Genomic DNA, 25433 nt, shown 5'->3' on the forward strand with positions numbered 1-25433 from the left:
CCTGTGGGCTGCTTCTCTCCACTTCTCTTTTTAACCTTGTATTTTGTCTGTTTTCCGTCCAGGTGGCGTGCTGCAGAGTCGAGGAACACCTGCTGCTCATCTGTGGCTCATCAGGAGTGGGTTACTTAAACCACGGCTTTCAGCTCAGTCACTGCCGGATTCTACACAGTCTCTCCATGAGAAATCAATGACCTTGTCTACGCTGATGCTTCCATGTGCTCTGACATCTGAGCTTTCCACAGCTCATGTCAAGGTAACCTGGCCACTCTCTGCACTACATCACTTTGGAACTCTCCAGTTCTCAGCTACAGAGCACGTAGCACTGCCACACTTCAGTTAAGTTCCTGCATGTCTGAGATCCTGTTCTCACGCTGCTCCTGTTTGTGACTGTCCATGACTAAGAACTGTGTCCAAGAACTGTTTCCATAAACCTGAAAATATTTCTTGGTACTAGAACTGTTTTCCAAGAACTATGAGCTCTGAGATTGAACCACTAAGAATTTTCCAAGTCGTTTCTAAAAGTCAAGTCCTGCTTAATAGGAACTGCCACAAGACAGTGAACTGGCTGTTGTTAAAGGCTTCAGTGTTAGACGTGCAATCACTCACCTCTGCTCTCTTCCGTTCTCCTAGTTCCTGTTTTTGGCTCTGTGTGCGTCCCACCTGGCCCCGGCTCCAGTTCCATATACTCCAGGACTTCAGTTCTCTTACAAGACTGGCTCGGGAACCTGCAACTCCCTAATATCCACCACTACGAGCGAGCTGACTCTCCACTCTGCAGGCACCCCTTTACTTATTTATTGTAAATAAATATCTTTTTGTTCACAACCAGTTTTGTTCCTTGCTCCTAGCATTTGAGTTCATCATTTGTACCGGTCTGGCCCTGTCCGGACCTCTAATAACATAACATAATCACTTTATTGGAAGTGCATTTTAAATAATAATGTAAAGCAAACAATTACATCCTGACATTTTAAGTTGAACTTAAATACTATTTCCTGATTTCTTTTTTTTTTTTGGAACATTAAATAAATCAGTTTTTCTCGACTTCAATGAACATACATACTTATTTTATAAAAAACAAAATTAAGACTTTCTTGACTTCTTATTTAACTGTTCACAGCACTGCAATGGTAAAACTTACAATTTAGAATCTACATTGTTTATAAATGTAACAATTAAATACTTTCTACAATTTTTCCTAACATTTAAATTCATTTTAGTTGTTGAAATTATTATTACTATTATTATGGTTACTGCTTTTCTAAATTCTAATTTGTTTTATCCTATATATCATTATAATTTACAGTGACCAAGATTACTGTATTTTATTTCTTATTAATGTTCTCTTGATGATGTTAACCTGTCTAGTATGACGCATGTTGCTGCCTTTCTTAGCCAGGTCACCCTTGTAAAAGAGATTCCGAACTCAATGGGCTTTTATCTGGTTAAATAAAGGTCATTATTATAAGTAGTAGTAGTAGTAGTAGCAGTATGACAAAATAGCTTCGAAAGTTGACCTTTAATCTAAGGGTGTCTTATGAGTCAGTGGTGTTATATTTGAAACATGTGGTGTTCGTTATGCTTTGAAAAATTTAAAACTCAAAGTTTGAGTCACATTAAAAAAAAGAAAAGAAATCGAAGCTCAGGCATAATTCAGTCTGTTTGGGGTTCTGGCTTCAAAATCAAGTCAGTTAGAGTTGGGGAAACCATAATTTGAAAATGATTTAAGTGTTTGGGGTTAGTAATCTTATCAAATAAAAATGTATGTTGAGAAGTCAATTTGGGATAGGGTAAAGGCAAAAACGGTGAAAATGTGCAAAAGAAAATACTAATACAACACATATTAGGCAGCATAACTAAAGCAAGCACATTAAGCACATACAGTTTATGTAAAGGTTTGGGCACCCCTGATGATTTCCATGATTTTCCTTACTAAATCATTGGTTGTTTGGATCAGCAACTTCAGTTAAATATATCATATAGTAGACAAACAGTGATATTTGAGAAGTGAAATGAAGTTTATAGGATTTACAGAAAGTGTGCAATAATTCTATAAACAAAATTAGGCAGGTGCATAAATCTGGGCACCCCAACAGAAAAAAAAAAAAATACATCAATATTTAGTAGATCCTCCTTTTGCAGAAATAACAGCCTCTAAACGCTTCCTATAGCTTTCAATGAGAGTCTGGATTCTGGTTGAAGGTATTTTGGACCATTCTTCTTTACAAAACATCTCCAGTTCAGTCAGATTTGTTGGTTCATGATCATGAACAGCCTGCTAAAATCACACCACAGATTTTCAATAATATTCAGGTCTGGGGACTGAGATGGCCATTCCAGAATGTTATACAAGGTCTGTTAGAAAAGTATCGGACCTTTTTATTTTTTTCCAAAAACTATATGGATTTGAATCACGTGCGATTACATCAGACAACCTTGAACTCTCATGCGCATGCGTGAGTTTTTTCACGCCTGTCGGTTACGTCATTCGCCTGTAGGCTGGCTTTGAGTGAGGAGTGGTCCACCCCTCCCGTCGGAATTCCTAAGACTGACGCTTTGCTTGATCAAAATTTTTTTCAAAGACTGTGAGGCACATCGAAGTGGACACCATTCGAGAAATTCAGCTGGTTTTCTGTGAAGATTTTAATGGCTGATGAGAGATTATGGACTGTTGCTGTCGCTTTAAGGACTGCCCATGGAGCGGGACGTCGCGACGCGCCCTGAGCCGCTGCTGTCTGCCTGTTTCGAGCTGAAAGCTTCCAAATTTAAGCCTCTGTTGACCCAGGACGACGTGAGAGAACAGAGAACTTTCAGAAGAGGTAGGGATCAGCAGTTTATCCGGACATTCCACTGTTAAAGGAGATTTTGTAATGAAAGAAAGTGCGGACGGGTCCACGCGTCAGGACGCAGCTGGCGCCGTGTGCCGCCACAGGAAAAACACCTCCGTTGGAAGCCTTAAGGATAAGTTGGAACATGTCCAGCTGTTAAACAATTTCTCAGATACTCACTCAACTGAAAGCCATCAAAAGCCGCCTGGTTTTTACAAATGGTTATCAACACGGAGGTGTTTTTCCAGTGCCGCCGCACGGCGCCGGCTGCGTCCCGATGTGTGGACCCGTCTGCACGTCTTTCATTAATAAAATCTCCTTTAACAGTGGAATGTCTGGATAAACTGCTGATCCCGACCTCTTGTGAAAGTTCTCTGTTCTGTCACGACGTCCTGGGTCAACAGAGGCTTAAATTTGGAAGCTTTCAGCTCAAAACAGGCAGACAGCGGCGGCTCAGGGCACGTCGCGACATCCCGCTCCGTGGGCAGTCCTTAAAGCGACAGCAACAGTCCATAATCTCTCATCAGCCGTTAAAATTTTCACAGAAAACCAGCTGAATTTCTCGAATGATGTCCACTTCGATGTGCCTCACAGTCTTTGAAAAAATTGTGATCAAGCAAAGCGTCAGTCTCTCAGGAAGTTCTCAGACAAAGAAATTCCGACGGGAGGGGTGGACCACTCCTCACTCAAAGCCAGCCCACAGGCGAATGACGTAATCGACAGGCGTGAAAAAACTCACGCATGCACACGAGGGTTCAAGGCTGTCTGATGTAATCGCACATGATTCAAATCCATATAGTTTAAAAATAAAAAATAAAAAGGTACGCTAGTTTTATCACAGACCTCGTACTTGTTCCTCTGCATGAATGCCTTAGTAGATTTTGAGCAGTGTTTAGGGTTGAAAAGATCCAGCCTCGGTGCAACTTCAACTTTGTCACTGATTCATGAACACTGTTCTCAAGAATTTGCTGATATTGACTGGAATCCATGTGACCCTCAACTTTAACAACCCACCCGGAAGCGAACATTTGCAAACATCAAACAAATGTTCATAGAATGTTTGTTTACTGTTCAGCAATTTTGCGAACATTCATATAATGTTTGTGATGTTTGTCTAATGTTTGCATGGAAGCAAACATTAGACAAACATGTAAGGAAACATTTGCAAAAATCAATCAAATGTTCATAGAATGTATGCTTAATGTTCAACATTCACATAATGTTCATGTTGTATGTGCAAAGCTTGCCTCTAAATAAAAGTGTGTATGTGTGTGTATATTATATATATAAAATGTAAAATTTCACATTATAGGAAAACATTAAATATCATTTACGGCATACAGAAAGTTAATGTTGGACTCCATTTAAATTATGTGTGCAAACATAGGTAGAATGAACAATAGGAAATAATTTAAGCACTCTACCATGGTAACCAATAATTTGTCGATTTATGATTTATTCAGGCCTACTGAATATACTGTATAATTTCAAGATTACTGTAATAAACTGACAGAGCTAACTCCAAAACATGTCTTGGTGCAACTTGCATAAACATGCACTCTGTTAATTGGAATATTAATTTTTGCAAAATAATTTACATCACAGACTGTGATTGTCAGCTACCAAAATATGTTTTTTATGGAAACAGATTGCAATGACAGCTTATTATCCAGACGTCCCACAGACCTGAGTTACATACATTTTGCCAAATTTTAAAAAAGCCTATCTTTAGCATTTTTGTAAATAAGGAAAAATACATTAAAGTTATTAAAAATGGATTTACAAAATAATGTTTTCAACATGCATGAGCAGGAAGCATTGACATTTAAATAAAACAGCTCACAGACAAATAATATTTTTTACTGGTCACTTCACAACTTGCAGTTCAAACATGCTTTTAAACAAACATGCTGAACATGAGATTAATATAGCAGTCACACACATTACGGTGGCAGAAATCAACTAGATTTCACATTTCCAGAATGAACATTTGTCCAGGGTTTAGTGTTTCACTCAGGCTTCATTTGAGGATGACTTCATGTCACAGTCGAACAGTGTTTGGTGGGAATTGTTACCACATAATTGTTACAACATATTTCTTGCTTTCTGATTCCTTTAATATCAGCTGCTTAATTCATGTTTGCAGTGAGGCATGATATTATAATTATCCAGGGTAAAACATGTACATTGTACACAATATAATTGTAAGACCTGGATACAATCATTTCTGTATGTAAAATGAAACATACTCATTCTGGTAAAAATAAATAAATAAAAAAGCATCAGTGATCATTGTGTATAATTTCCTTTAATCACATTATACATTCAAGTATTGCCAATTAAGTTAACAAATTTCTAGCACAAGTGTTTGGTTCCTTCATGGTTAAAGGTAAAGCCAGAGCAGGTTTATCAGCTCAGAGAAATGCTGTCTCACAAAACTACTGTAATTGGGTATAATTGGGTCAGAACGTCTGAAACACTATAGTGCTTTATTTTATTTTTGACCAACATTATCAGAGGATACAATTCAAATGAATTCATTTTATTTAAAGTAGTTTGTGTACATAGATCTATTTACTATTAAATTATTTTGTTAACAATATGCTTGCTGCTTCACAGTTGCTTGCAGTGCTGCTCACGCACCAGTTGGTGGCAGTAGTGCACCAAGTTGGGTTAAAACCCGCTGTTTAAAAGAGCAGAAGAAGAAGACTTAGCGTAGTTATGGCACTCAGCTCCGTTGTTTTAGCAAATAAAAGTTTGTGTTCCAGAAGTTAATTTGCCTGTTCAGTCTCTATACTGTGATTAAGAGACCACTGAGAGCAGAAGAGGAGACTAACGCTGGAAGCTCGTCGACTGGGATTCTTCACAAAGAACAACCACATAGCTACCATGAGGTAGCAGCTAGCTTCAAATGGCGGGGCCTTTGTGCCGTGATATCGGCGCTGTGACTATCAAAAGAAGGTAAGGGAAGCTGATGTGAACACAAATTCGTTTTAGCCAGAAATAACAAAACTTGCTTGAAGCTTGATTATGCCAGCCATAGATTAATGGGAACCAAACCAACACATTTTTGACTAGCATGGAGCTAACGTTAGCCACAGAGAAGCACAGGCCTAATTAATATTTTGACTAAAACATGAGTAAAATATATACTCTCTTTTATTAGGTGTTGATGCAATTGAAGTTTAAGTAATGTCAGTGCCCAGAAAGAGACTTTATGAAGATAAGCTTGTGATAATATTTTCGAATTATTGCTCGTTTTCCCCCCAACAGCAACCATGCCGGCTGCCATAAGAGTTGTTGAATCAGTGAATCCTCCATCTGATCAGTGGGTTGAGTGTGTGCCTGCAGTTGATTCACATCAGCCCGATTATCCCAAGGTTTGTACTATAATGGTTAAATAAGATTGTATAGTGTCTTGTACCAGTAAATTCTAAAATTCATGTTCAGCAAGCAAAATATTCAAACATTTCTGGCAAGAAAATACTCTGTTCTATTTGGGATATAATTTGAAAATAGAGAAATCTGTCAGTAATGAAGTTGTATATGCTAACTTTCCTTCCTTTAAAGAAATAATTTACAGGCCCTGTTACTCAAACATATTTATTTATTGCTGATATAAAGTTTCAGAATTTCTTATATAAAAAATTCTGTGTCCCTTGCATAATGTTTCATTTGCATAGTGTGTGCATACTGTCTATGGTACCATACACTTGAAACAGAAGGACTTCTGTGCTGTACTACTGAGGTTTACCACCTTATCTGGGGTGGAAAAACTGACCTGTGCCAACAAAAAAATTAATTTTTTGAGATTCTTTTGGAATAGACCTGAGTAAGCACCAGAATGCATTTGAGATTTCGCATTTTTCTGGGGGACAACCACCAGACCCTGCCAGGGCCTTTTCAAGATCTTTCAAGTTTTTTTTCCATAGCTCACTTTCATCACTCAGTTCATTCACAGATTTGTCCGTGCTCATGATGAAAGGTCAACAGCATTGGCTTAATCATTTGTGAAGCATAGGATTTAATAAAAAAGTGGGAACTTCTGTATTAAGATTGTAACATGTGGATCTATATACATTTTGTGTTCCAGGAGAAGCACAATGACATCATTCACAGTATCGAACAGCTGAATGACAGTTGATGCACTACATCCTTGGACCATCCCTGAAAGTGTCGGTTCCCAGACATACCAGGAGAGAGAACAATGTGGACGCTGCTGACACGATTATCCGAAGGTTGGCCATCTAAACCAGAAGTGTGTGCTTGAGCCAATTACAAGCAGTGCCTGGAAGTAATGGGGCTTCCAGTAAAGTCACTCAAAGAAGTGAGTTAATGTGTTTTCTGTTTGTTAGATCCTCTTCACTTCAATAAAGTTTTGCCTTTTTTTTTAACACAGTGTATTATAAACATGCTGTATTTATGGAAACTAGTAACTAAAGGGCCTTTCACATTGCACGCTTTATACGCGTCAGGCAACAACTCCCAATGTGTCATCAGTCATGTTGTGTCAACGCCTCCCTACACCCTGACGCGACGCATGCAGCAGGGGGGTGGAGATTTTCACTCTGATTTTTTTTTCCAGAGGAAAGCTGAATGATCGCCATGTTGTATATGTGTCGATGAACCAAGAAAAAGCTTTAATATAGCAGTTTGATTTCACAATCAAATTAATTTTTGGGTTAAAAACATTTGCAAGGATTTTTATTCAGAAAACTGCTCTGTATAAATGAGCAGTCCTGTGACACGTTTCTGTTTTGTAGAGATCAGTGGTTTCTGCCACGAGTCTTCCATGTTTGGACCCAACACGTTTCTATTGGACAGTGCGAAGCTTTGTCACAGTTCAGAGCGCCAAAAGCTGGATTGGGTTGAACTTTGAACGTCATTCTGTTGACAAGCAGGAATGCGCACACTCCTGGTAGAAGCATCTGTTTAGCTCAGCTTTTGACGCGACACTTCTAATGCCTGTAAAAAGTTACGTGTTTCATTGAAAATAATGCTTTTTAGACCGATTTGTGATGCCTCTGACACTTCCAAGCATGCGGTGTGAAAGGCCCTTTACACAAATAGCGTTGGGTACAGAGGATTAATCATTTTTGTCTGATCTGCTTTCACCTGTGTGGTATACCTCGCTGATAACTAACCTGAGAAAAATTCTGCAAGCAAATAAACAGCTTGTTAAAAATATAGGGCCTGTCCAATAAGGAGTTGAGTATCAGTTATGACCATGCCACTCAAATTATACAGTATCTGAACAGGAAAGTATATATAATTGCTTATGACTAACAATGGAAATGTTCAACTTGCAGCTCAAGAGTGCTAATGACAGACTTGATGGTGAGGACAAGTGAACCAGGCACCAGAGGAATGCCCTAATCAATGCCTTGGCTGCATACACCCCTGGAATGGAACAAGGGAAGAATACGGTAACGAGCATTGTCAGGGGCTGCTTGTACGCTACGGCTCCCGTTTATCTTTGGCAGTGCTTCAGCAGTCAGGGCAAGTCAGGAACCGTCAAAGGCAGCCTTGCCAGGGACATGCCACAAATTTAGTTGTTATGGAGGCTGCAAAAAATATCACAATCATCATTTCTACAATTGTGCCATAATCCGAAGATGTCCTATCCAAGCAGAAGAAGTATAAACGGGACCATCCTGAACTTCTACCTGACCCAGATTACAGGTTTGAGAAACTAACAATCTTGCAAATCTGTCTTTTTTGGGGGGGGGCGGGGGTTGATGTCTGGTCTCTGTCTGGCTGCTAATGCAACATGGCAGAATCCGCTACAAAACAGATTAATTTCCGTGTAAATCTAACGTGTCTATCATATATTATGTAAAAGCTACTGAAAAACACTTCAAAAACGGAAAACGCTGTTTTCACAACCTGATAACACAAGACATCTCGCAGACAGTGTGCACACACATCCTGCAGTCGATGGTAACTTCCACATTTTTCAGAAGCTCATGCATGTGCACACGCATGATCTCCTTTGGATGCCATTAAAATGTCATTGAGTTTATCCTACAGCACCAATATAAACATACAGAGGCAAATATATTAGTGATACACAGATAACACAATAAAGGGCATATATATATATATATATATATATATATATATATATATACACACTTTGCACTGGGATACCAAAAGTAATTATTAAGAAGACGATCCTCATACGGCTGAGGGTATTTTAGCATTGTGTTTATATTTCATAATATCAAAGCTTATGAGCAGATTAGCAGCAGCATTTAATTTGCCTTGTACATGGAATATTTTTGATAAAATTTTATTTTACTTCTGGAGAAACTTTTTCTCTGGTGATCAAACATTAATTTAAATTAATAGTTTTTTATTTTTGTATTTTTTTTTATCATGAATTTCCTCAGGAAATTGTATTGTAATGTGTTTGTGTTAAAACTGTTCAATTTTGCTTTAAAAATTGTATTCAGTTATATTGTCGTATCCGACTGTCATACTTCTATGTGATAAAAACTTAGTGTTTTGTCATGTGAATTTCCTCAGGAAATTTATTGATTGTAATGTGTTTGTGTTAAACTGTTCAGTTTCGCTCTTAAAAATGTGTGTTCAGCAAGTTGCATTGTCGTATCTGACTGTCATACTGAGTCTTCAAATCTGTGATTAAAAACTTTATATTTTTTCATAGGAATTTTTTGAGAGGGTTTGTTTTAAAACTGTCCACAGATTTGCTCTTAAATATCAAAGTATTATTAACTGTATGTAGATGTAAGCTGAATTTATTTTTGTTCCTAAAATGTGTAGTTGGTTGTAGATCAATAGATGAATGTTTTTTAGGTTTCATTATTATTTCTCGAAGATTTATTCTTTTGTCTGAACATCTTTTGGAGTAGTGTCGGTGGTATGCCATGTAAGAAATCTTTTGTAAAGTTGAAAAGTTTTTATTTTATGTGCTTTTTATTTTTGAGCATGATGTTTAATTCTGTAAAGATGAATTCCATCATAAGTGATTTCAAAAGTTTCTGCATTATTGATTTTATATGTGAATTCCATAAATACATTGCAAGTTACTATTTGAATAAAACCTGTTGAATTTTAAAACATTTATAAAGTTTGTTTTACGTCATTTTTAGTTCTCAATAGGAAAAATCACAAAAATTGTAGACATATTAAGCAGGAACATTGCACGAACATCATACGAACAAAGAATGAGGACAGGTAATGTTAGCATTCAAACATTCTACAAATGTTCATTTAATGTTCTGGTTCAACTGTTCACATGATGTTTGTGAACGTTTGTATAATGTTCATTGAATGTTTGCATGCAAACATTACCTGTCCTCATTCTTTGTTCATATGATGTTCATCCAATGTTCATGCCACGTTTGCAAATGTTCTCATGCAAACGTTCAATGAACATTCAAAGAATTCAGTTTCCGGGTGGGAAGATTCCCACACAGCATGATGGAACAACCTCCAAATTTTACTGTAGGTAGCAAGTGTTTTTCTTGGAATGCTCTGTTCTTTATCAGCCATGCATACCACCCCTTGTTATGTCCAAATAACTCAATTTTAGTTTCATCGGTCCACAGCAGCTTATTCCAAAATGAAGTTGGCTTGTCCAAATGTGCTTTAGCATACCTCAAGCGACTGTTTGTGGTGTGTATGCAGAAAAGGCTTCCTCTGCATTATAGCATCTCCTTGTGCAAAGTGTGCTGTATAGTTGAACGATTCAAAGAGACACTATTTGCAGCAAGATCATGCTGTAGGTTTTTGGAGCAGGTCTGTGGGTTGACTATGACTGTTCTCGCCATCCTTCGCTTCAGGTTATCAGATTTTTCTTGGCCTGCCACTTTGGCCTTAACTAGTACTGTGCCTGTGGTCTTCCACTTCCTCACTATGTTCCTCACTGGAAACTGACAGCTGAAATCTCTGAGATAGCTTTTCGTATCGTTTCCCTTAAACCATCATGTTGAACAATCTTTGTTTTCAGGTCATTTGAGAGTTGTTTAGAGTCTGTATTCAAATCAATATAAATATCAATATAAATGTATTCAAATCAATAAAATTACAAGGGTGCCCAAATGTATGCACCTGTCCAATTTTGATTAAATAATTATTACACACTTTCTTTAAACACTACAATCTTCATCTCACTTGTCAAATATCAGTGTGTTCATCTGTTATATGATATATTTAACTGAAATTTCTGATCCAGACAACCAATGATTTATAAAAGGAAAATCAGGAAAATTATCAGGGGTGCCAAAACTTTTACATACAACTGTAAATGTATCTGTATTGTGATAAGGATCGAGTATCAAGGCCCAGTTTCATAAAGCAGTCTTATCTTGTTTAGTCGAACAAACTCACTAAGTTCACTAATGTTTTGACGTTAGTCGTTGCACAAATCTAAAAGTCTAAAATATCGTATTACCTGATTAAAGTTTTTAGCCTGGTACAGAGGGACTAATCTTATTTTAGTCGACAAAACTTCAGTAATTTACCTCAAAAATGGCAGCTATCATGTGCCACCACTTGATGGAACACTTGAGCACCCCTACGCCACTCGTAAACCTCCAAAAGGAGAGCTTCCTCTATTTTTGGCCATGGTTGTAGCAGACGACTGTTGTGATGTGTTTGTGACAATTCTCACATTCGCCACTGGGCATCGCTGTTACCCTGAGCAGCATTGTGTGCATAAAGTATGCATTGTGTGTTGTATGTAGAAGAACTGCCAGGTTAAGAGCTAAGCACGTTGTTCTGCAGTTCATACGTGTCCATAAATATGAATAAAGCCAGTTAACAAAACAAAGCCAAATAGTTCATGACAACGACCAACCCAGAAGTAAACAAAACTCTCATGCATTGGAGTTGTTTTGCTGTTGCCAAGAAACACCTCCAATGTGTCAGAGTTTTGATGATTTTGACGAGTTTTGCACATATTTTGCCGAAATTTTCACCACAGATACATACTGGGGCATGGAAGAATTCATGAAATTTTGAGGTGACCTGGATCCAAATATGCATTCTGGATCAACATTTCACTTTATATACACTTTGAAGGTTTACATCAAAACTACTTCACAGATTCTCACCAAATTTGCACCCCAGTTAGATATTAGGGCATGGAAGATTCCACTGAATTTTGAAGGTGATCTCGATCCTGACTGGTGGACGTTAGAAATGTCTGTTTGCTCTTCCCAGGCATAGTGGACATTACTGACTTTTGTGATACAACAAGATGGAGTTTTTAAAATTGTTTTAAAAAGGTTTTTTGGAAGCACCTCCAAATTTCCACCAAAATTTAACAAACCATTCTCTAACCCAAGGACCATTTCCAGATAAACTCTTGTCAAAATCTGAGTTACTTCTTGAGAAATTGTGTGCACAAATAAACTAACAGACAACATACAAACACAAAAAGTAATCTAACTAACATAATTTCCACCACTGCAGACATGTGGCCTTTTTGCTCATACAATTTCTCTATTATGTGAACAGGTTTGTGTGTCACTGTCAGTACTGACCTGTGGTAGTGGGTTGGGGGGTTTGGTCAGGATGCCTCCTATATACACCACATGTGGAAGAGTGGGCCTGGGGAACTCCAGAGCCATGTCAGTACATAACATCCACAGCCGACTACCCTGCACCAAGTCGGCCATAGCCACTTGAGGTGTAACACCATGTTTCTTCATAATCCGGTCATATTTTGGCAATGCAATATAATTGATTCCAAAGCGTTGCACCAGGTAGACAGCCGTGTTGGTGATCCTCTGAGCCAGAGACATTCGGTCTGTCAGCAAAGAGTTAAATTCAGGTACATAAGAAAGAGGGGCTGGGGCACCAGCTTCAGCAGGGTACCACAAACCTGTACTAAACACTGCATATTGCACATCCAGGATATGTGCAATCACAAACCCACACATCTCATTAGGGTCCACCAGCAATAAGTCAAAGTTGGCCTCTTTGAGGCGGGTCATTACCTCAACACTGCCAACTACAGCATCACAGTTCTGAGAGTAGTGATCAAGAATGTCAAACAACTCCAAAAACGTCAGGCGACCTGAGAAGATATTTCTGACTTTGGACTGAAGGAAATTATCAGCTGTGCTGCTGTTGAAGATTCCTGGGTACCTCTGAAGGTGGTAGTGAGATGAAGGCGGCACCTCTCGACCCTCGGACACGAGAAAATGGGTCTCATGTCCCTTCTGGTGCAGAGCTGTAGCCAGTGTCTTAAAGATGTAGAGGTGTGATTCAAACATAATGGGAGGTACCACAATGATTTTAGCAGTCCATGATGCACTTGGAATCCAGGTGAGGAAGCAAAGAAGGAGGATGAATGACAATGGTAGATGCATGGCTGAAAATACAAAAACATAAATAATGTTAACAGACATCGATAATAAAAACAATTACATGCCATACATTATTACTGTACCCAAAAAAGAAAGAGATTTTACTATGTTTGTAGAAAGAAAGAAAGAGAAAGAAAAAGAAAGAAAGAAAGAACCTACTGTCTAAAACGTGTTTGAATCAGAGGGTGAGTATGGACTTGCCATCTAATGCAAGTGCACAGCTGACCAACGAGTACATGAGGTTTGACAGCTTTCCATAATTTTGTGTTACAAAAAGTTACAAATTTCTGTAGGTGCTTCCTGGCCTTTTTCCACAAAAGAAAAAGTTACTATATATAACAATTTTTTTTTTTTTCTCCTGCCAGCTCCAAAAGATTACTCTGTCAGGAATAATATCTCTTGATGACATTGCTAATATTTCTTAATCTCTATCAAATGACATATTATTCTACTGACACTCATACTGTGTGTAAGCTGCCATTCGTACACTATATGTCAGTCCAAAAAACAGCTATGTCCAGTAAAAAAGACTCAAGGTGACCATCATTTTGTGTAAGATATTGTTACGAACACATCTCAACCCACACTGTTGCCTGTAACTATAGAAACCAACCACTGCCCTCTGAGGATGGCAGTAAGTCATGACTTAAGTTACTAACAATGGAGTCTGGTTACTCCATCCGTAAGGATGGACTGAGGAAATTGTGTAGCAAAAGAGAATTAAAGAGCAAATGTGAAGAGCTACTCTGGGTGAATAAATATCAAACAAGAACAGTACAGAAATTAAAAACTTTAGAAGCAAAGATCTCTTTATTGTGTAATATTGTACAGACAGCAGGAACCTATTATACCACTCCAGGTATCCTCTTTCTCCTTCATCTCGCAATCTACCTGTGCGGCATATGCACTGATTATATTCATCACCATTTCAATTTCAAACTTCATATTCATCACCCTGTCAGACATTCGCTTAACCTCCAACACACTCTTAACATATGTTCTTTAAAATTACCCCAACTCCATTTGTCTTCCTTTTTTTGTGACCAAATTTTTTATTTTCAGAATGCTTCTGCTCTTACTTCCATTTGGTCTCTGCACACACACACAATATGTCTAACTTTCTCCTCTCCATATCAGCCAGCTCTCTCCCTTTACATACTACCAACATTCAAAAAGTGCCAACTCTCACTTCCACCCTTCTATTTTTCCTCTTCTCCCACTGTCTGTGGAGACATCCGCCAGCACCCTGTTAGGCAAAGGCACTGGCCTCGACCGATCCAGTATGGAAATTTGGTTTGTGTTATGCTCTGGGGGTTTTTTTTATGCCGGATGCCCTTCCTGATGTGACCCTACTCATTTATTCGGGTTTGGGACCGGCACTGGCTGAGATTTGACAAACTTTAAAGGATAACACCCTGCCTCCTCCTACCCTCCTCATTTATCTAGGCTTCGGACCGGCACTCAGAAAGTACTGGCTGCACAGCCCTTGTGGTTGAGTTTCTGTCTCTCTCCCTCCAAGAAATTAGCTACTTAGAATGCTACAACACGTGCAAATGTACAAGAATGAAATAAATCTGATAAATGGCATTCATGTTTATGTAAAGGGGGCCATTGTTGGGTCAGTCGCTGAAGCTTCTTCTCTTGAACACCAGATGGCACACCCACCCCAAGTAGATGTGCAGTATTTAGGAAGGATTTCTGCATTTCCAAAATGTTACAAGAAACAACCAAAAAATAAATAAATAAATAAAAGTACTTAATTTACTCATATTTGGAGTCAGTCTGGGTAAATCATTGCACCCTTCCTGCCGGCTGCTGTCGTCTTTCTGGTCCTGGCTAAAAAAAAATCCTAGTGCTCTTTAATGTGGTGCTTTTTCAAATGTTTAAGTTTGCTGTATTGTAGGTCACTGCGGAGCTTACACCTCTCAGTGCAACAGCTTTGCAAACATTGCTGTCTTGCTTTGCGGTGCTTCTAGTGTAAAATACAGCAGACGTGATGAATTTTGGTCAGCCACAGTCAGTCCTTGGCCAGCTAGCTGTGTGCAATCCGTGGAATGGATTTCATGAACGGAGGCATGTCTTATTACTCTGCGTCTCACTGAAACACGCCTCCATTCAGGAAATCCCTTCCACAGTTTGCAGTCAGCTAGCAGTGCAGCCAGCAAGATGTTTTAGCAGAAACACACATAGAGGTGGCTTCTGGATCGGAAAACTCTGCAGGTTGTATCGGAAATTTCCGATCCGTGAATTACACCGATATCGGAGCCCGATACCTATACTGGATTGGACCCATCCCTAATTTAAATGTATCTGAGTTAACAGTTTACTTTGTGTTTGTTTGTCACAAGAAATGTCTCCATGCATAACACAGATCCACATATTAACACTTGTGTTGGCTATTATGTAAAAATAAACAAGCAAACAAAAACCAATCACCTATTTCAGACATTCAGTACTTCTTCCATCCATCATATACGTATAAGCAAGCTTGCTGCGTGTGTAGGTGTGTTTGTGCACATGCTTCTGGCCCTACATTCATGTCTGTGTCTTAGAGTTGGTGCCCTGGCCCCTGTCATTGTTTGCCTTCCGTGTGCGTCCTTTTGGGGGTCAGCCGCTCTCTTTGTTGCTGGTCTTTCTCCTGCGTCTGTGTTCCATTCTCAGTCTGTGATTTGGTCACCTGCACGTGTCCCTCTGGTTCATCAGGTTTTCCTCATCTGGTTCAATTCTCTTGTGTTAGTTTTATGATTGTTTCCTTTCATGTGTTAGTTGTTGCTTCCGTTGCTGCCTATACTGCACTTCTGAGTTCCACATTGCTTTTCTGTTTGAATTCATTTTTGTTCAGTTCTTATTGTTTTTGATTGCCTCTTTTTATGTGTTTATGTATTTAAGATGTCAATCTTGTAAGTCTTCTCTTATGTTAGTCCATTTGCATTTGTGAGTCCCACAATTGTTTTTCCTTTGTATGCTTGGATTTATATTTTTGTTTCTGTGGTTTTTGACATCATTTATGAGACTAATCATGATGATTTACCGTTTTACTCACTTTCTGATGCCATTATTTTTTTGCCACCTTTTTTGTTGTCACTTGACCTTTGACTTGTTCACAAATATGCCTTTATGTTTTATCCTTTACTCACCTTCTAATGCTGGTAATTTTTGCCACCATCCACACACACTGGTCTTTCATTCACACATCAGTTCATTTTGCATTTGACCCACACCTCTGTTCCTGCCAAATTTTGCCAAATGTTTTACATGGCTTCCTGCTTTCACTGATTATTCAGAGATTATCTGTGCTGCTGTGATATTCCATGAGTTTTTGATTCATTTCTTGTCACTCAGTTTGGACTCTAATCTGTGTGTTTTGGACCCATTTCCCATGCCTTGCTTTTTTCATTGTTTGGAGTACTGGTTATTATTTGTACAATAAGTCACCTGGGGCCCCATATACAAAGACTTGTGTGGTTCTCCTACTAAAACATGGTATAAGCCAAAACCCAGAAATTGGCATAAGCACAAAAATTTTCAGATGTATCAAAGTCTGCATAGGTATGGATCCATGCACAGTCCGTTTGAATATTCCAATCAACATGGAAGCTCCTCCCTTTCCACACACTTATTTAAATATGCAAATCAATGTAAATTGGTCCTGGAATTCCCCATGCCGTCACGTCAGTCAACATGAACACAAAATAAATTGTACAGAGTCTGAGTCACAGGTGACTGGAAGTGACGTGGACACGTAGTGATAGTTTATTTGCTACCCTGTTACAGAAACATATTACAGAAACAGAAAATATATTTGAATGCACACATCCCTGTTCCCAACCCAACCCAATGCATTTGCGCAACACATCTGATTTGAGAACATTGATGGAATGAAAACGTTTTGAATGAAAACAAATTCATCATGTGATAGCACCTTTATACCAATATGCATACAGTCAATAGCTCAGATTAGATTAGGGAAATTGGCTCTCGCTGCAAATTGCACTTGGGCAATTCCACGGTTCCAGACATACAGGTCAGACACTTCCAAGCTGTCTAGCACATAGCCACGTTGTCACAAAAAATGATCATAGTGGGGATATTGCGTAAAGGTGGTAGATGTGTGAAAATACAATGTAAAAGTTGCACTGAGATTAATTGGATTAAAGATGTGTTGAAAAAGGGTGTGGTGCCGGAGGTACGCAGACAAACCAATTTCTGACATTGACTTGGATGTGGTGCAAACTCTGTGATTTGAGGTTGTCTTTTAGGAGGGCCTTTTCAATATGTAGTATCAGAATTCCTTTTTTCTTTAATATGCATCCTCTAAAATTGGTGTCATGGAATATACGTGCCATTCGCTCACAGGCAAAGAAGGTAAAATCATGAATCACATCGCAAAACTAAATGCAGATATTTGTCTTCTACAAGAAACACATTTATCTAATGCGTTACGAATGTCATTTTTCTGTCATTCATGACACATTCCTGACATTCTTAATGTGACTTAACGCATCTGAATAGTGCGTGTTGGTGCGTGATATTCTTGATATTCGTGGAGCATGTTTTTGGCTGTAAAAAAATCTTCCACGAATGTCACACACCATCCTCATTTCGCCTCATGTCGTGGAGGTCGCAATTGAGCGTGTTGATCCGTCTTGATGAGTAGTGATCCTTAATAGACTGTGACAACGTTCGTAGTGGTTCCTGTGATGGATCTTGGAGCCCAAACTGTCATGCGTTATTATGAAGTGACACGGAAACTGTCAAGTTTTGACACGACTTGTAACGCGGTGTCATATTTCACTGCGCGCCACGACAAATCACTGTTTTCTGTCACATGCGCACAATTAAACTCGGCTCCACAGCATTCAGTTTGATGCAGTATGCCAAAGAGGAACAGTGACACGAAGTCGGCCAAGTGTCGTTCCACAGTTCCTGCTGAAGCTCCTCAGGATGCTCCTGCAGGTGTTCCACCTGCTGTTGTGAACAATGAGCGGGAGAACGAGTCTGAGCCAGAGGAACCAAAGGAGCGAGAGGAGACTCACATGCAGCCAGACATCTCTGCACCTCCTCCAGAGCTCGACGCAAGCAATGACGAAATTCTTTTTCTGCTGTGGATTTATCTGGGTGGTGAGGAGCAATCTGGAGTGGCATAAAGTCTTCATCAGCGGATGGTAGAATATGTGGGGTGTGTGGAGACAATTTGCCAAATTCAAAACATTCCTGACAGATTGTGACAGAACGTAACATTGTGCTGCTGCGCGCAACAGCACAGGATAATATTCTTGACCGTGCTTAATGGCTCATAATAAATCGCCAGTGACACGTGCCATTAATCCTAATGCGTCTTAACAGGTCCTAACAGTTCCTGGGGGCACCTGACACTTCTGCACCGAATCATCACATTTGTGATCCGCGGCACAAGAATGTATACTTCGTGTCATTCGTGACTTGTCGTCGTTATGTGAACGCACCATTAAGCAGAGGAAAATATACGGACCGGCCCAATATTTAATCAGTGTTTTTCAGCTTGTTATAACAGCAGACAAAGAGGAGTAAGTATGTTAGTTCATAGAAGAGTCCCATTTATTCTTAATAACTCTGACAGAACCTGAAGGTATAATAACCCAGGCAACTACTGCTAGTGAAATATTTACAATTGTTAATTTATATGCTCCCAACAATGATGACCCAACCTTTTTTCATACATTATTTTTGCAGATTTCTAATTTAATGGCCAATTCGTTATCATTGGAGGAGACTTTAACTTTGCTTTAAACCTGTCTTTAGATAGTTCCAGTTCTCCAACATCTGTAAGGCTTTGTCAGGCTGCTAAAACTATAAAGGAGTATATGGATGACTTTGGTTTGGTGGACAGTTGGAGAATCAAAAATACACTGACAAAAGGAATACACATTTTTTTTCTCTCCTGTATATCAGTCTCATTCTAGAATTGGCTTGTTCCTTTCCAGTAATTCTATAACTCCCAAAATTAATCTAAAATTAATTCCATCACTATCAGCAATCATGCTGCTGTGTCACTTTCCGTACAAATAGAATCCACTATTAAACCGTCTCACTCATGGCGCTTTAACACCTCACTTTTAAAGGACTGTGAATTTGATAAAATCATAAGATGAGAGTGGGCAGACTTTATAGAAAGAAATGACTCTTCAAGTGTTTCCCTTCTTTGCTTTGGGAAACAGGAAAAGCAGTAATAAGAGGGGAAATTATTTCATATTCTTCTTATAAAAATAAAATGGAACATAAATTAGAAAATGAAGAAAAAATTAAACATTTAACAAATAAATATGCTGTCGACGCAAGTGATCAAACTTTGACTGAATTAAATAATGGAAAATTCCAACTTGACCATATTATATCGAAAAAGAGTTCTTCATTCAATGACTTAGATACAATAATTTCGAAAATAATAATAAATCAGGTAAATTTCTGGCAAATCAACTACAATGCAATAAGGAAAAATCAAGGATAATATCTATCAGGGATCAAGCTAGAAACTATACGCAGTCGCCACAGGAAATTAATCAGATACGAGGTCTGTTAGAAAAGTATCAGACCTTTTTATTTTTTTTGCAAAAACCTGATGGATTTGAATCACGTGTGCTTGCATGAGCAAACCGTGAACTTTTTCACACCTGTCGATTGCATCATTTTCTGGTAAGCAGCCTTTGTGTGAGGACATGTGCAGTGCGCTCAGCGGATTTTCATTACAAGGAAAAAGACGGAATGACTGGAGCAGCGCCGCATCAAATTTTGCTAGAAACTGGGCGACAGCCAGGTGGAAACCATTCGGACGATTCAGACGGCTTTCGGTGGCTTTTAAGTCATGTGACTATCCGACAAATTGTGGAAGAGGTGGGCATGTCACAGCATGTCCTGCGAGACTTCAACATGGAGGCGCTTTTGCACCACCGTCAGCAGCAGCATGAATTTCACAGCCACTCTTTTCATGGCCAAATCTTCTGTCACAGTGGAATGTACCGAAAAAGTGCTGATGTCCACCTCTTCCACAATTTCTCGGACAGTCACACGACGGTCCCGCATCACCGCAGTGTTCACATTGGAATGATCTGGTCATTTCAGCATGTTGATGGCCGACCGGAGCGTGGCTCGCTCTCCACCACTGTGCGGACGTCTTTAAAGCGGTTGTACCGCTCCTTAATCTGCGTGATGCCCACAGGATCATCACCGAAAGCCGTCTGGATCTTCCAGAATGGTTTCCACCTGGCTGTCGCCCAGTGTCTGGCAAAATTTGATGCGGCGCTGCTCCAGTCGTTCCGTCTTTTTCCTTGAAATGAAAATCTGCCGAGTGCACAACACACGTCCCACACAAAGGCTGCTTACCAGGAAATGATGCAATCGACAGGCGTGAAAAAGTTCACGCATGCACACGAAGGTTCAAGGTTTGCTCATGCAAGCACACGTGATTCAAATCCATCAGGTTTTTGCAAAAAATAAAAAGGTCCGATACTTTTCTAACAGACCTCGTATTTAAGAACTATTACACAGCAATCTATATTCATCAGAGAATACACCTAATCCAGTACATATCCAATCATTTCTCAACAATCTAAACCTCACTCAGCTATCTAAAGAGCACATCAGACACACCTGTAACTATCATAGAACTACATGCAGCTTTGAATAAAATGCCTAACGGCAGGGCTCCAGGCCCAGATGGTTTTCCTCCTGAATTCCTAAAACATTTTTAGCAGATACTGGCTCCACAATTTTTTAGGACTGTTTCAGAAATCTGGACTAAAGGTCAGATTCCCACTCATATGAATACTTCAGCAATAAAACTTATATTGAAACCACAAAAAGACCCTACTCTGACCTCTAATTACTACCCGCTATCATTAATAAATACTGATGTGAAAATCATCGCTATGGCATTGGCATCACGCTTAGAAAAATATTGCCATCAATAATACATAATGACCAAACTGGATTTATTAAGGGTAGACAATCTACCAATAACATCAGAAGATCTCAATCTCACTGACAAATCACAGCGTAGCAATACAAAGGCAATAGTGGTGTCACTGTATGCAGAAAAAGCTTTTGATAGCGTCAGCTGGAGTTTTCTTATTAGAGTCCTTCATAAATTTGGCTTTGGAGAATCATTTATTCACTGGATCACAAGTCTATATAACTCACCAAAGGCCACAGTCACAACTAATGACATTACCTATCAAAGTTTCACATTGCAAAGAGGGATGAGACAAGGGTGCCCACTCTCACCATTATTATTTGCAATATTTATTAAACCACTTGCGGCTGCAATACGTCACAGCGATAACATCAAGGGTACCAACTCTTCAATGTCTGACCACAAAATCAATTTATATGCTGCTGATATTATACTATATCTCCAAGAACCCTCAAAATCACTACAAAAAGTATTTCAACTGATCACTACTTTCTCACAACTATCAGATTACTCTATTAACTGGTCAAAATCAATGATACTTCCTTTAACCGAGGATTCATGAAATCCTTCACCCCAAGATCCACACTATACCTTTCCCACGGGCAATATTAAGTACCTAGACATAAACATTTCTTCTAAATTAGGAGAGCTGGTCCATGTGAACTTCGCCCCACTCACTGACAAAATCTGTAATGATTTGAAACGATGGAACAACCTCCCCATCTCCTAATGAGAATGGATAGCAACTATCACAATGAAAATATTACCACAAATTAATTACCTCTTTTCAATGATTCCATTTAAACCCATAGTCAAATGGTTTCAGTCTTTAGAATCGGTCATTTCAAAGTTTTACTGGAAAAATAAAAAAAGCTAAAATTAGTCTAGCTACTCTTCAGAAAAATAAATCTCAAGGGTATCTCAATCTCAACTGTAACTTCAGTTTACAAACCAGTAAAGCGGGAGACATTAATTGTCCAATCCAGGCCAGAGAACCGTCAAGGTTGATGAATAAATTGTTGACCCACTGTTTCTGAATGAGAAAAAGCTAGTCCACAATCAATGTAGAGAAATGCTCATTTTCCGGCTACACACCTTCAAAAAGGTTGATGAATAAATTGTTGACCCACTGTTTCTGAATGAGAAAAAGCTAGTCCACAATCAATGTAGAGAAATGCTCATTTTCCGGCTACACACCTTCAAAAACAACGTAACGGCCCAACTGCAGCACAAATTTTTCAGGCAGTAGCCTAATGGGTCATTTCACTAGTGTGAAAGCCTACATGGTGTCACTCACAGAGATCTGAACAGCCAATATGAAGCCCATGTCTGGGCATTGCCATATTTGCAGCAGAGCTGATTCAGGCAAAGTCACAATAAACTCATTACTGCATAAAGGGGTGGAGCATGGGTGGCTCAGTGTGTGACAAAAGAAGCCTGAACACAGCCCTCTCTTTGAGTCCGAACTAGGGATGGGTATTGATAAGATTTTATCAATACCATGATTGATTCCGCTCATCGATCCAATTCCTTATTGATTCCCTTATCAATACCTCCTGTAAATTTTCTATGTACTACAGGTAGGCTTTACAGGTTTTCTATGTCAACAACATTTTACTGAGTCTTAAAGTAAAGAAATATGAAATTGATCACTGGGATCCTTAAACTCTGTACATAAACTCTTGTTGGCATGCTTTTAATGAGCCTTTCATTGGATTCAGGTGTATTGGAACAGGGAGACAACTAAGAGTGTCAGGAGGGTAGATCTCGAGTACCGAATTTGGGCACCCCTGCGCTACATGGTGGATCCTTGATCTCTGGACATACAGTGAGGAAAATTGTGGAAAAAAGTATTTGAACACCCTGCGATTTTGCAAGTTCTCCCACTTAGAAATCATGGAGGGGTCTGATGAAATTTTAATCTTAGGTGCATGTCCACTGTGAGAGACATAATCTAAAAAAAAAAAATAAAAAAATCTGGAAAACACAATGTATGATTGCTTTTTTAATAATTTATTTGTATGTTACTGCTGCAAATAAGTATTTGAACACCAGTGAAAATCAATGTTAATATTTGGTACAGTAGCCTTTGTTTGCAATTACAGAGGTCAAACGTTTCCTGTAGTTTTTCACCAGGTTTGCACACACTGCAGCAGGGATTTTGGTCCACTCCCCCATACAGATCTTCTCCAAATCTTTCAGATTTGGAGTTTCAGCTCCCTCCAAAGATTTTCTATTGAGTTCAGGTCTGGAGATGGCCAGGCCACTCCAGGAGCTTGAAATGCTTCTTAAGGAGCCCCTCCTGGAAGACCCAGCCATGACCCATCTTCAATGCTCTTACTGAGGGAAGGAGGTTGTTTGCTAAAATCTCGCAATCCTCCCTTCAATACGGTGCAGTCGTCCTGTCCCCTTTGCAGAAGAGCACCCCCAGAGTATGATGTTTCCACCCCCATGCTTCACGGTTGGGATGGTTTTCTTGGGGTTGTTCTCATCCTCTAAACATGGTAAGTGGAGTTGATTCCAAAAAGCTCTATTCTGGTCTCATCTGACCACATGACCTTCTCCCATGCCTCCTCTGGATCATCCAGATGGTCACTGGTGAACTTCAAATGGGCCTGGACATGTGCTGGCTTGAGAAGGGGGACCTTGCTGCCCTGCAGGATTTTAAACCATGACAGCATCATGTGTTACTAATGTAATCTTTGTGACTGTGGTCCCAGCTCTCTTCAGGTCATTGACCAGGTCCTCCTGTGTAGTTCTGAGCTTTCTCAAAATCATCCTTACCCCACAAAGTGAGATCTTGCATGGAATCCCAGACTGAGGGAGATTGACAGTCATCTTGTGTTTCTTCCACTTTCTAACAAATAATGATAACAGCTGTTGTCTTCTACCAAGCTGCTTTCCTGTTGTCCTGTAGTCCATCCCAACCTTGTGCAGGTCTACAGTTTTGTCCCTGGCGTCCTTAGACAGCTGTTTGGACTTGACTATGGTGGACAGGTTGGAGTGTGATTGATTGTGTAAACAGGTGTATTTTATACAGGTAACAAGTTCAAACAGGTGCAATTAATACAGGTAAAGAGTGAAGAATAAGAGGGCTTTTTCAAGAAAAATTAATAGGTCTGTGTGAGCCAGAATTCTTGCTGGTTGGTAAGTGTTCAAATACTTATTTGCAGCAGTAACATACAAATAAATTATTTTAAAAAAACCATACATTGTGATTTCCGTATTTTTTTTTAGATTATGTCTCTCACAGTGGACATGCACCTAAGATGAAAATTTCAGACCCCTCCATGATTTCTAAGAGGGAGAACTTGCAAAACCGCAAGGTGTTCAAATACTTATTTTCCTCACTGTAAATAGAAATAAACAAAATCTGTAGTTTTTGTCAAAAGCATTTCCTTTCAGACATTAATGGCATGAAAGTCTCTCCATACATCTGAGCTGAGCTCAGCTGGCTGTTGCCATACAGTCTTGGGCTGCTGCACATCAGCGCAGGATGTCTCATTTTGAGAAGAAAAAACATTTTGATTGATTGCAGTTTATTGGTTGTATTAGAACGTTTGGAAAGAGGTGTCATTTGATTTAAACAGCAATTTGCTTTGAAGTTATTAATTCTGAGTGGACTCTAACTTTCCAACTTGACTCAGCAGAGAGCGGCGCAGTGTTTGGAGCAACGGAATGGAGGACAATTCTCGTTTCTTTCTCGTAACAAGACAGGAGTCCCAGTTAGTCACTTTAATCCACAGAAAAGTGACTCATGATTGACATATTTTAATGGCTTTGAGAGGGGATAAGAAGCTGAGTTGCGGCTTCTGAAGAGGAGCGAAGCAATGAACCAACGAAGCAACGGATTGGAGCACTGCTTCTTTGGTTCAAGGTTCAAATCAGAGCTGTGCTGCAGAAACGGTTGATTACAGACCTGCTGCAGGGTCTGCAATCAACGTAGAGAAATGATAATTTTCCTGACAAACACCCTCAAAAACAACGGCCACTCTGAAGGACCGATAAGGGAACCGTTAAGCAAAAAGGCTACTGATATCGGTGGATCGAATAATTTCTTAACGATACCCGAAAAGAACCGGTTCTCGATACCCAACCCTAGTTGTAACCAGCTAAGCTAACAGGTTAACCTCGGATCAGGTGTTTATTAATTCAAGACAGATGTAGCCCTCCACAACAGCGAGCATCCGCACTGAGCAGAAATCAGTAACCAGCACAGTAAAAGGCAGAGATGCCGGGTTCTGCCGCTATCTCACCATGAATTATACAGAAAGTTATGGCTTAAAACATTTTAAGTTAAGAAGGGGAAGGGGTGGG

General features: G+C 39.3%; 1 protein-coding gene across 2 annotated transcripts in view; it reads right to left on the bottom strand.

The window, feature by feature from the left end:
- Positions 1–25433, bottom strand: part of ugt8 (UDP glycosyltransferase 8) — a 105561-nt gene that overhangs the window by 60728 nt on the left and 19400 nt on the right. Inside the window, exon 1 of one of the 2 annotated variants that reach the window (XM_034187509.1) lies at positions 12341–13171. In XM_034187509.1, the coding sequence (XP_034043400.1) occupies positions 12341–13171 (831 nt within the window). Of the gene's footprint in view, positions 1–12340; positions 13174–25433 lie in introns of those variants that run through there. The other variant, XM_034187511.1, reaches the window with a different exon arrangement.

The sequence above is a fragment of the Thalassophryne amazonica genome, chromosome 15, assembly GCF_902500255.1.
Source record: "Thalassophryne amazonica chromosome 15, fThaAma1.1, whole genome shotgun sequence".
NCBI lineage: Eukaryota > Metazoa > Chordata > Actinopteri > Batrachoidiformes > Batrachoididae > Thalassophryne > Thalassophryne amazonica.